The following is a 12,657-nucleotide window of genomic DNA, read 5'->3' on the forward strand; positions in this document are numbered from 1 at the left end:
TTTTTGCTGCTGCCTCCCCCTGTCCTACTGGTTATAATTACCCAGATAGAATGAAGGTCTGCTCCAGATGCAGTCAGAAATTCTCCACCTTTGTCCCTACTTCATAGCAGGATCTCGGAGTAAGACGAAGGAGGCTGGTCTTTGGATGGACACTTTCTTAAGAGCAGCAGGAAGAGCAGCAAGACATCTTCCTGGTACCCTCTTGTTGTCCTAGTAGTCTGACTTGGGCCACCATTCGTGATGCCACGTGCAGGAGAACTTGTACATGCACGGAAATTATACTGTACTGCCATTAGAGGAGATGGGCAGGAGATGGGCCTGCCGGGCCTAGTGATGGAGAGGAAGCTTCAGTTTGCTAATGGTAAGGCTCCTGGATGGTAAGGGAAGGGTACTGGGCATGCCAGCATCAGGGACAGCAAAACAACAGCACCTGCAAATAAGGCTAGTAAGTATAGATATTGCTAAAAGGGAACATCCAGATAAACACCAGTCGTGATTACCCCAGCAGTTTCATCCACAACAGCAATGCTGATATGCAGAGGGATCCCAGGGAGACAGACCCCTGGGTACCTTGGAGATGCTTCTCACAGCTGGTCATCAGGCTGAGCAGGGTCTTTGGAGTCAGATAAACAGATGTTCTCATCTTGGCTTATTACGTGTGAGACATTGGGTAAATTATTAAATTCATTTGAGTTTCAGTTTCCCCATTCACAAAATGGAGATAATAATATCTATGTCAGAGAATGTTATAAGGAGCAAGTGGGACAATCTAAGTAAAGCACATGGCCCCAAACTGTAAAATCAATGCTATTATTATGATCCTGTAATTCACAGGGTGGAAGGACTTATATGTGTGGAGAATGTGTCACTATTATGGCCTGTGGAAGAAAGACCCCTAGAAGGTCTTTCACAAACGGCGGAGACCACCAAGAGATTAATAGGCTTGGAAAGTGGTGTGATAATTCTGTACAGTGGAGTGAAAATTGGTCTTTGAGTTGGAAGATGTTTTTGCGGATTGATCTTTTATTAAGCTTCTAACCAGGTAGCAGGCACTGTGCAGCTCTTGTAGTGAGGATGAAATGAGCTCCATCTTTAGGGTCCCTGCCCTCATGGAGCTTAATGTCAGTTAGGAAGGCAGATATTAAAGAAATTATTTTGTAATTATTTTAATTACCACTGAGATAAGTGTTTTGAATGATGAATACAGTGTGCTATAAGAGCAGCTAGTAGGGTGGGGGTGGGGGTCTAGGTTAGTCTGAGGAATTCAGGGAAGGCTTCCCTGGGGAGGTGATATTTAAGCTGTTAATGAGGTGAAGATGGCATGAGGTGGGGAGGCTGAAGAGGACATCTTCAGGCAGAGGTTGCTGGGTGTGCTTGGTCTCTGACTTGAAAGTATGTGAACAAGTTTAAAGAAGGCAATCAGGCCAGCATGGCTGGAGCACCTGAGACCTGGGTCTGAGACCCAGCTCTGCTATTTATTGGCTATGTGACCTTGGGCAGATCATTTAAACTTTCTGGGCTGCAGTTTTCTCATCTGACAAATGGAGATATTACCACACAGATGCAGTTGAAAGGATTAAGAGAGATAATGTGAGTTCTCTGTAAATTATGCACCAAGAAGGTATTATGTTTCTGTGCTGATCTAAGTGTAATAAATACTGAAATCATCTGAAGGTGTGTATGAGTCACGTTGACTTTTAGAGTTTCAGAGTGATGGCGTGGAAGCACAGGGAAGGGAGAGTTAAAACCCAGCAGGTGTTTGTTTACTCTAGACTGCTAAAAGCAGAACCTGCTTCACATATGTCCCAGACTTTCCCTCCTGCTAGGATTTGAATGGTACATACAGGTCTCTGGACCAGGGCAGGACCCACTGTAATAGGGTCATGGATGTGGACCTGGTTAGGTTTCCACATAGGGCCTTTATGAGGATCCTTGCTGGTGTTTTTATGGTATTTCCATAAATAGAATTTCTAGTCTATTGCCTCAAATGTGTTCATTGGACTCCTAAAACATCTGTTTGTAAATATTGTCTCATGTTTATAAACTCAGTTCCACATACCCTTTTCTGTAATTCTAAAATCCACAATGCTCTGAAAACCAAAAATTTTGTCTAACTTATTTGGTGGCAAAACCTGGCCTGACTTACATCCATTTTGTGGCAAAACCAGATGTGAAGCTATTTATAGTCTGTATTTACTCCACTTAATGTTGATAGCCATGCATTTTACTGTAGAAATATGTGTTTATTTTATTATGGACCTGCACACACATATCAAATAATGGAGTTTTCAGCGTTCTGTACTTTCTAGTAGAAAAATCTAGGTGATGAGTCTTTTTACTCTGAGTATATTTGGTTAGTGTGCTTGTGTGCTTCGAATAATTAAGGAATCATTATAGGTACTTGAACTGGACATAATGGAAGAGACGAATCTGGTGCAGCAAAATGAACAAACAAAAACCATACCAACCAATGGCATACATGCATTATGATGCATATGCTTTTCAGATCGGCATGAATAATTATGCATAAATATTCATATCTGGTATATACTTAATTACATATATATTTAATTAAACATAATAAGTGTTTATTTTGAAATCTTTAAAAATCCAATTCTCTTGCAAGTCCAGGAGTAGAAGTGCTCACTTTTCTAAATCTGTGAGCCTGACCTCATATGCCCTTTGGAAGAAGGGACAAACAAGCTTACTAGTTTCCTTTTTGTTGCTTAGGTTAACCTAGCATTTCGTTACACTGTGTTCATTCATTTATTATAGAAGGGCTCACTTGCGGAGAAATCATTTATAGAGGCATCTCACGGTGTCAGCTTTGTAACCTGGTTCTTGGCCCTGAGCACCTGTGAGACTGTGCTCCCATGACCTCAGAGCATCTTGTGGGCAGGGGAGTAGGTATTTACAATGTGGCCTTTTTATTTCGGAGAAGTTTTGTGAATTCCAGACTGGGTTTCCCTGTATATGCCTGTAAAAGTATTATCGAAATAGCTTTGTAATTTTCCTGGTTCTTTTTCCTGGCACAAAGAACCAAGGCCAGAAATGTCAAGAATGTATAACCAAACTAGAATTGTGCGTGGGAAGCAATTGAGAGGATTTGTTAAAGAAAGATTTTCCTCCATCTCCCTGCCTTCTTCTGGCCCTGTAATTCTGCATGCCTACTCCCATCAAGAAAGGAAGAGAGAGAACACACAAATGAAAAATGAGGGGCAGAGTGAAAGAGGAAAGACTCAGTGATATTAAAGCATGGCAGAAAGGGTTCAAGCCCTTGTTAAAAAGCTAGAGTTAAGCCTAGCATGTAAATAACTTCATGTTTGAATTTTAAACCTTTGTCCCATACATTTTTCTACAACAAGGGCTGTGTAGGACAGAAAACTCTCCCTGAAGACAAATCTTCCACCCCAACGTAAGAGGACGTGAATATCTTCTCTTCACACACTAACAGCTACTACTTCAGATAGGAAAATGGAACTGAGATGCAGTTTGACCTTTGATAAAGAATGCCTTGGAGTGGAAGTTGGGTGAGAGCTGTGCCTTGAAACTAAGTTTCTGAATGCAGTGGACAGAATCCAGAAAGGGACTAACAGACCTAAGTTTGAATATTGGCTCTGTCAATTTTATAGCTGGGTGACCTTTGATCTGCTTCTTATTGCTCTACATCACAGTTTACTCAGCTCCAAAATAGGGAAATTCATATCTGTTTGGCATGGTTGTGAGAGAATTAAATTAGACACCCCTTGAAAGCACCTAGTATCTAGCAGATCATCAATTGATTGAGCTACTTTGCTTAGTATGTTTTCAGGGCTTGTGGGGTGCTAAGTTCTGGGCTATATGTTCTCAGGGTTGGGCAGAAGATGCAGAGGAGAGGAAAGGAAGTGGAAGTATGGAAAACAAAATGAACAAGAAGATTGGTCATTCTCAGGTAATCTGAGTAGGAACACCATCTCTAAGAAAAACAGTCAAAAACTGTAAAAGGAGGTGGTGTTGCCAAAGGCACAAAGAACACAGGAATGAGGGAAGAAGGATGGGATCAAGTCCAGGGACCTTTCCAGAGGAGAGGAGTTTTGTACTTGGTGTGGAGGGCAAAGAAGGAAGTGGATCAGCTGTGGGGAGGGTGGGGTTAGGATACACAAGCAGTGGGTGGTCTATTGAAAGACCTCAATAAATGTTCTGAGGAATATGGGCCAGGAATCTGGGAAGTGACATTGCAAGGTCAAAAGGTATGAAAGAAGAAAGTTGCAGCCACTAGTGGAAAAAGGTGAGCAGTTTGTATAGTGAATATAATTGGAGCTTCTGTCCACACCCTCAAATGCCTCTGCCCAAATGAATAACAGATTTTGGCTATACTGTTGCAACTTGCTTAGGAAGGTTAAAAAAAAAAAAAAACTTAAAAAAATGATTATGAAGGTAACACTTGTAAAACATTTGAACGAAAACTGAACAAATAAGACAAAAACAAATTTATCTAAAAATTCACGGCTCCAGAGGCATTCACTGCTAACATTTTGATATATTTTCCTCCAGCTTTTTAAGAGATATATACCACAGTTGTGCAAATTTTGTATCCTGGTTTTTTTTCCTCAAACTTTCATATTTTCCCATGTCAGTGTCATTAGGTACTCTTTTAAACATGTTTCTGTAACGATTTCTTTGAATGTATACATTCCAACTTACTGAATCAATACTTTGTGATTTGGACACTATGGTTGTTTCCTTTTCTGATTTAGCATCAGCAGTGTGGCAATGAATATCACCAAGATAACTTTAATTTTCATGGAATCATAGACTCCTCTTTTCCAGGGGAGATTCCATTCTTCCACCCCCCTCATTTCAGGCAGGACTCCAGTAAAGAGAAAGACAAGTTGCTAGAATGAAAGACTAGACGAGGACCTTGAGAGCTTGTTTGTAGGCTTCCCGTAGAGTGCCTACTCAGATCCTCCCCTACAGAAGGGCCCTGCTAGGTCCGGAAAGGGTGTCCCCTGGATGCTTAGCCATGTCAGGACCACATAGGAGCACAGAGGGAGGGTGTCCTGCTGGTGGGATAGCTGAACTAGCATGTAGACTGGGCACATAGTCAGGAAATTCTTTCTAAAGCAGTCTGGGAAACTTCTCATCCATATGATGTTTTTCGTGGTGTCAATAACTTTACATTAGGCGACATCTTCATTTTTTGGTTCTGCTATGCTGAGAGGACAGGCCACTCATAGGAGGGGTGGCTGTCATTCTCAGTGGCTAGAAGTCCTGCCTCACTCTCTTCTCCTTCTCTTCTATTTTCTAGCTCAATGGTTCTCAACCAGTCCCTAGAGAACATTTTGAAAATTTGTGGGCTTTCTTTTGGTAATTATAATGATGGAGGGGGGCACTATTGACTTTCATGGGTAGGGCAGGGGTATAAGATATTCTTCAAAGAATAGCCTACACAGTGAAGAATTGTCCCTCATCCAGATTCTCAAATGTCCCCTAGGACATTCATGTAGGTGAAAACCTGTGTTTAATTATCTGAGCCTAGAATTTAATACAGTTTTTTTCTTTTTTAAAAAAACGGTTTTAATATACAATGAACTTTCTAGGAATGCAATTACAGTTCTGTGTAAATTTAGGGAAGATTGACTTTGCTACCGCGAGTTGTTCAACATTTCATTAAATCACTTCATTGATGGCAACATGCTGGAGGTAGTTGAGTCACCAACTCGGCACCTGTATCAGCCTGCGTTTGTAGCAGTTCTATCAGCGTGATGCTATGGATAAGTGCAAGCATCTGCCGACTTCATGATGACTTCTAGTAGTCAGGCCTCAACACTCACACCTTAAAATATTGTTCATGTTCTTTTACTACAAATTACTTTTTTTCATTTCCCCTTTATGTTACAGACAGGGAAGCATGTTAGTTTCTTAAAAGTTATGTGTGTAGGTAGGTTATATCATCTATGAATTTTAATTCAGCATAGTACAGGAGTCACTACAAAATATTTGTTATAAAAATGGTTGAAGGTTGAGAACTTCAGTTCTAATCAGTCTCACAGTATTTTGCTTTTTCCCATCTCTTTCCCAGGACCAGCCAGAAAGGATTTTTTTTCCCCCCAGAAGGAACCCCTGTATCCTCTAGCAGCCCACACTCACTCCTATGAACAACACACACACAGACACATGCACACACCTTCCACCACCAGACAATAGCCAGAAGCCTCTGGAACTGTCAAAAGGCCTGTATTTCCCCACCCTGTCTCTCGAGTTTCCAGTTCTCCCTTAGTGGAGAAATATTGATTGCTAGGCCCTGTTGGGGTGTAGAAGAAAACGCTGGCTCCTGCCCGCGTGGAGCCTCTTTCTTTCTCTTGCCTTTTTTCTTTTTCTCCTACTACTTCAGTTTCTCTCCTTGATGCTCCCCTCCCGGCCTTTACTTCCAGTCCTCTCTCCGCGCTCCCCTCCCGGTGCAGGTGCAGGCGAGTAGCAGTGCTGCTGGACCCATGGAGCCGCTCTGGTCTCCCAGCTCTCTTCCCCGCCCAACTCTTGTGGCGCTTAGGTGGCTCCTGGCCTTCACCCCCTCTCCTCCCGCCCCTCCACTGTCTGACCCTGGCTTCTCCTTTCTCCCCCACCCGTCTCGTTCTCCTCCTGGCCCTCGGCCTCTCTCCTCTACCCCCGATTCAGGGCTGCCTTCTCTTTGTGCAACCGTCTTTCTTCACCTGCATCCCAGATTCCCTGTCTCAGCGCCAGCTCCTCTGCCTTTGGCTCGGGCTCCCTCGCCCCTACCCCACTTCCAGTCGTCTTGCCCGCGGGCCCCCACCCGTGCGTGCGTGTGCACAGTCTCCCTCGCTCCTACCTCTCAGCCCCGCTCCCCTCCTCCGCCCGCCCCCCGGCGCTGTGGGCGGTCCAGGGCGGGGCCGGGATCCGGGGCGGCTCCCGGGGCTCGGGTTGTGGGAGGTGCCCGCTCCCCGGTCTCCCCCTCTCTCCCCCGCCCCAGTCTTCTGCACCCTCCTTCTTCCCTCCGCCCGGGAGCTTTCCCCGGTCCCCGGCGCCGCCTCCTTCCCTCCCGGCTCCCCGCTCCCGCGGCCGCCGCCGCCCCAGGGAAGGAGAGACGGGGGTGGGGTTTGGGGGAAGCGAGAGAGGAGGGAGAGACCCTGGCTGGGCTGGAGCCCGGATTCGAGGGGAGGAGGAACGGGAGGAGGGGAAAGGTGGAGGAGAAAGGAAGGGGGAGCGGGGAGGAGCGGCCGGGCCTGGGGCCTTGAGGCCCGGGAGAGCCGGGGAGCTGGGCCGGCGCGCCGAGGTAAGAGCCAGGGCCCGGGGGAACGGGGTTTGGAGAGGGGCGCGCTGGGGGAGGGCCGATCCGGGGGGACAGGGTGTTGGGGGAGACCGGGAACCGTGGGTAAGGAATCCGGGAGCGATGAGGCGGCCAAGCCGGAGAGCGTGGGTAAGCCGGGCTCCGGCGAGCCGCGGGGGCCGGGGGAGAGGAGATGGTGAGAGGTGGAGTCCCGGGAGGGTGGGGGGCCGAGGGAGGCAGGAGGAGGGTGGGGACAGGCTTTCTCTCCTCCTCTCCCCCCACCCCGCGCCGGGCTCCGCCCCCGCCTCCTCCGCGGGGCGCACTCCTAGTCCCCAGGCTGAGCCGGGTCGGAGCCCGGGAGGCAACCGCAGGGAGGCCGGGCCGCCTCCCGGGTCCGGGCCGCGCCGGCGGGGCTCGGTCCGGTCCTCACGGCCGCCTCTCACTCAGATGCTGCTGCTGCTGCTGCTGCTGCTGCTGGCGCCGCTCTTCCTCCGCCCCCCGGGCGCGGGCGGGGCGCAGACCCCCAACGCCACCTCAGAAGGTGCACCCTTCTCCGGCGACCTCGGGCACCCCTCCACCCCACTCCCCCTTTCCTTGCACCTCCTCTTTTCTGGTCCTCATTACTGTCCCTTCAGCCCTACATAGTATCCCGGCCTGGCAACCCCGTCTGCTTGGCCCCACTTTACTACTCCTGACCCCCTTTCCATCACCCCGCGTTATTACCCAGCACCCCTTTTGCCCTGCCCCACATTACTACACTAGGCCACCTTCCTGTGACCCCGCATTGTTTCCTCCACCCCACCACTCTTTCCTGGCCCCACATTACTACCTCAGTTCTGCCCTTTCCTTGGTCTCACGTTGCTACCCAGGTGGCCTTATAAGAACCCCCTCTCCTCTCATCCTAATTCAACTCAAATATCCTCCTTTAGCCTTTCTTACCAAGCTCACTTGCATACTATACCCCCTTCACCGATTTCTTAATTACTTTTCTCCATTACCTCCAACCATCACCCTTCCCTCCGACTTGTGGCCTCTGTCATTAGCCTTAACCCTGGCTCATTTCTCTCCGTCTTTTAGCCCAGGATTCTGTCTTCATCCCCACTCCCAACCTCTAGCATCCCATCCCAACCCCTCTGTCCTCCACCTGCCCATTGACCACGCCCTACGCTCCCCTGTCTCCCGCCGCTGACTCTGCCTTTTCCTTTTTTCCCACCATTCCTCTCTTTGCGCCTCCTGGGACTCACCCCTCAGGTTGCCAGATCATACACCCGCCCTGGGAAGGGGGCATCAGGTACAGGGGCCTGACTCGAGACCAGGTGAAGGCTATCAACTTCCTGCCAGTGGACTATGAGATTGAGTATGTGTGCCGGGGGGAGCGCGAAGTGGTGGGGCCCAAGGTCCGAAAGTGCCTCGCTAATGGCTCCTGGACAGATATGGACACACCCAGCCGCTGTGGTGAGTAGCCGGCAAAGCCCCTCCCCTCTTCAAGACCATTGCTCTTCCTCACTCAAACTTAGCATTATTACTTGCAAGTCAGCACTTTAAATCCAGTGTAACTAAATTCACAAATACATTTATTGAACAACTACTATGTAAGAGAGACTTTGCTGTGTGCAGTTGGAGGCAGTAAAGTTAACAACCTGCACATTTCATTTCATCCTCCCTTCATTAGGCCACTGACCATTTGATAAAGTAACTTGATTATTCATCTTGTGAGTTACTCTCTTTGAGGATTATGAGTGGCAGATTATGCAAAAACCTTTTAAGATGGTTTCATCACATTTTCAAATACTTCTGTCTCCAACATAGAGACCATATACCCAAGAAACAAAACCCAGTTTAACATTAATATAAGCCAACTATAATAAGTAAGGCAAATCTGATTGTGCATCTAAAGTTACATACATCCACACGTCTTAAAGCCAGAGAACCGCCCACTGTAGCTGACTTTCAAGAGATACGATTTTATGTGCTTATAGCTCCATCTTGGGTTCCAACAATGGAAATGCTTTTTTCTTTTTTCTTTTGGGGGTGCGTGGATGCTTACAGGGTTAAGGGAGGAGTGGAAGCTAGAGAGGAATCCCTTTTACACCTGATTTCCTGCAGAGTAGGATGCTTGTGGACTCAAACCCAAATCTGAGCCCTCTGCTCTCTAAGGGGAAAGAGCCTTCTCCAGCTCGCCTCTCTCTATTTTCCTATCTCTCCACAGTCCGAATCTGCTCCAAGTCTTATTTGACCCTGGAAAATGGGAAGGTTTTCCTGACGGGTGGGGACCTCCCAGCTCTGGACGGAGCCCGGGTGGATTTCCGGTGTGACCCCGACTTCCATCTGGTGGGCAGCTCCCGGAGCATCTGTAGTCAGGGCCAGTGGAGCACCCCCAAGCCCCACTGCCAGGGTGAGGGGAACAGCTGCCTGCATGCAGCTGATAAGGACGCTTGTGAGAAGATGGGAGTGGGGTGGGAATGGATGGTGGGAAAGGACGGGGTGCTATACAAAATGGGGGACTTTGGGGAGGCAGAGGTGAAAGCCCAACTCTTTCCTCCATCCACCTGCCTCAAACTTCCTCCTGCATTCCCCAGTTTCCACTTTACCTACGTTGGGGGCTTCCTTCCTTTACCTTTCCCTTTTTATATCTTCTCCTCGCTCCCAATTCTTGGGTCTCACATTTTCTCTTTTCCTTTATGAATCTCACCCTCCGTCATCCTTCTTAAGGTTAAAATACTCCAATTTCCCCTTCTCTCAGTCCCTTTCTCTAAACTTAGAACTTTCTATGTATAACCCTCTTCTAGAATTGATCCTCTCCATTCATTTTTAATTGAATTACTGTAAAGACTCAGAAATAAATCATGTGTCATATTTAGAAAAATTGATAAGATTGGAAAGAATATCTGGGGTGGAAAATTATCAGGGTAAAAATTAAAAAGACTTAAAATTGGGGGCAGAACTGTCAACGCAATAAGGACAACCCAGGGAGGGGGGTGGGAAGAGGATTGTCCTTTTCTATACCTTCCAGACAATCATCATTCCCCAAGGGAATTGGTCTTGTGCCCACTCCCTTTTTTGCCATCTAGTTCTGCAAACTTCTCCCTTTGCTGGGCACCCAGATTCTCCCTCTACAGTCATCTCTCCTGGGATGCAGGCATATCTCATGCTTCCTCTACCCTTGTAGACTCTTTCAAGATGCTCGGACCTGGCTTTCCTCACTTAACTTAATTATTCCGCTTGTAGTTTACCATTCCATTCTGGAAATTGAGAGCCCCATCCAGGGGTGGATTTACTAAGAAGCTAAATTCACTTACACAGGCCTCTTCTTGTAATGTAGAGGGCTCTAATAATGTGTTCACGTGATCATAGGTTTTTGTAAAAATTGCAAAAGTAAGATATTTTAACAGCAATAGCTTAAAACTAATTGTATTTGTAATTTGTCATTTTCTTTCTCTTAAAGAGAGACCCCCAAATTTTATAATATTTAGGCTTCACAAAGCCAGGATCTGCCCATGTCTTAGCTGTTGGCACTACTGTCTCAAATTCTGTTGTCCTATGAAAAATGAAAGAAGAAAACCAACAAGTCCTGACCCAGAGCCCCACCTTGCTCTTATCCCCAGGCACCCTCCCCTGAGAAACGCAGGCTTCTGCTCTCCCCGGTCTTCGGCATGGACAGGTGTGGGAGGGGGCTGGGGAAGGCCAGGGAAGCTGGGCGCCAGTGGTAACTCTTCTCTGATCCCCGTCTTTCCTGCTGCCAGTGAATCGAACGCCACACTCAGGTGAGATCAGAAACCCTTATCGCGTGCACTGCAATCCCATTACCCCTCACTCTTCACCCTCCACTCCCAGGGATTCTACCCTAGGCTATGGGGTCTCGTCCTTCTCCCACCTCCCTCCACCCACCCCAGTTTGCCGCCGGCCCCTTCTTTCCCTACCTGTTTCCTGCCTCCAGTCCCGGTTTTCTGCGAGGCTGCGGTCCCTCCCATCTCCCTGCTTGGCTGCGCTCCCTGGGCTCCGCCTCCTCCCAGGCTCTGCTTCTGCCAAATGGCAGAGCCCCAGCAGGGGGCGGCAGGGTGCTGGGAGACCCTGAGCTACCACCTTGCCTTCCCCTGTGGGGTTCCTTCCGACCTTCTCTGGAACCTTTTCCTGCCTGCCCCCTTCCTAGGATTTCGCCTGACGCCTGCATCAGCCCAGCCCTCTTATCTCACCCCCGCCTGGATCATCTCCCTCCTTCAGCTCCTCCCCATATCCTTTCCCTCCCCGTATCCTTTCCCTTCTCTTTTATCTCAGCTCCTTCTCCCATCACCCTTTCTCAGCCTTCTGTCTACCCAGCCCCAAGTTCCTTTCCTCGATCCCCGTCATTCCCCTTTACAGCAAGCCCCCTCTTCCCCACCCAACATCTCTCTCCAAAGCCGTTGCCATCGCCCTCTCCCTCACAACCCTCAGGCCTTCACCCCATCTATTTACACCCCCATTAAGACGCTCAGGCGCCAGCCCCTTTTCTCTCGCGTCCCATTCTCGTTCTTCCCTTCTCGCCCCTCGCCCCTCAGTGCTTCAGCCTCCAGCGGCTCCCTCCGCCCACCCCGTCCTCCCGGCACGCCCCTTCCCCTCTTTTCTCCTCCCCTGGTGTCCGCTTAGGTGGGACCCTTCCCTTCCTTGTCCGTTCCTTTACCCCTGGGGGTCGCGTCCCCCCTGGCTTCCCCACCCCTCCCCTCTGACTGTCGTTCCCACAGCGCGCTCGCCTCCTCCATCCCCGCCCCCTTCCTCCCTCCCCAACTCCTGCCCGTCCCCCCACCGCTGCCGCGCGCCGCCCGTGACGTCAGAGCCCCCTCCCAGCCCTACATCTCCCTCCTCCTCCTCCTCCTCCCCTCGGTCGGTCAGTCAGTCCGCGAGGAGAGTCCGCGGTGGCGGTGGCGGTGGCGCGAGCTAGAGCTGTGGGGGCCGTAGGAAGCCAACCTTCCGTGCTTCCTTGAGGCCCTAGCCCCCTCATCCCCACAGGGATGGAGGCGCCTCCTCGACACCCCCTCAGCAGCACTCCCCAGGAAAAGTGTCCCCCCTGAGCTCCTCCCCATCCCCAAGCAGCTACCCCCGCCCCCCGCCATGGGTCCGGGGGCCCCCTCTCCCCAGGTGGGATGGCCACTGCCGCTCCTAGTGGTGATGGCGGCGGGGGTGGCTCCGATGTGGGCCTCCCACTCCCCTCATCTCCCGCGGCCTCACCCGCGGGTCCCCCCGCACCCCTCCTCAGAACGGCGCGCAGTGTACATCGGGGCGCTGTTTCCCATGAGCGGGGGCTGGCCAGGGGGCCAGGCCTGCCAGCCCGCGGTGGAGATGGCGCTGGAGGACGTGAATAGCCGCAGGGACATCCTGCCGGACTATGAACTCAAGCTCATCCACCACGACAGCAAGGT

At 49.6% G+C, this 12,657-nt stretch overlaps 1 protein-coding gene across 2 annotated transcripts in view; it reads left to right on the forward strand.

Moving 5' to 3' along the window:
• The first annotated feature begins 7,356 nt into the window (after positions 1–7,356).
• The window catches only part of GABBR1 (gamma-aminobutyric acid type B receptor subunit 1), a 29,243-nt gene continuing 23,942 nt past the window's right edge, over positions 7,357–12,657 (forward strand). The window contains exons 1-6 of one of the 2 annotated variants that reach the window (XM_058554934.1): positions 7,357–7,414; positions 7,712–7,805; positions 8,516–8,719; positions 9,474–9,659; positions 11,008–11,028; positions 12,495–12,655. In XM_058554934.1, the coding sequence (XP_058410917.1) occupies positions 7,388–7,414; positions 7,712–7,805; positions 8,516–8,719; positions 9,474–9,659; positions 11,008–11,028; positions 12,495–12,655 (693 nt within the window). In that variant the 5' untranslated portion in view covers positions 7,357–7,387. Of the gene's footprint in view, positions 7,415–7,711; positions 7,806–8,515; positions 8,720–9,473; positions 9,660–10,869; positions 11,029–12,494; positions 12,656–12,657 lie in introns of those variants that run through there. The other variant, XM_058554933.1, reaches the window with a different exon arrangement.

This window comes from Diceros bicornis, chromosome 14 (genome assembly GCF_020826845.1).
Source record: "Diceros bicornis minor isolate mBicDic1 chromosome 14, mDicBic1.mat.cur, whole genome shotgun sequence".
Classification (NCBI taxonomy): domain Eukaryota; kingdom Metazoa; phylum Chordata; class Mammalia; order Perissodactyla; family Rhinocerotidae; genus Diceros; species Diceros bicornis.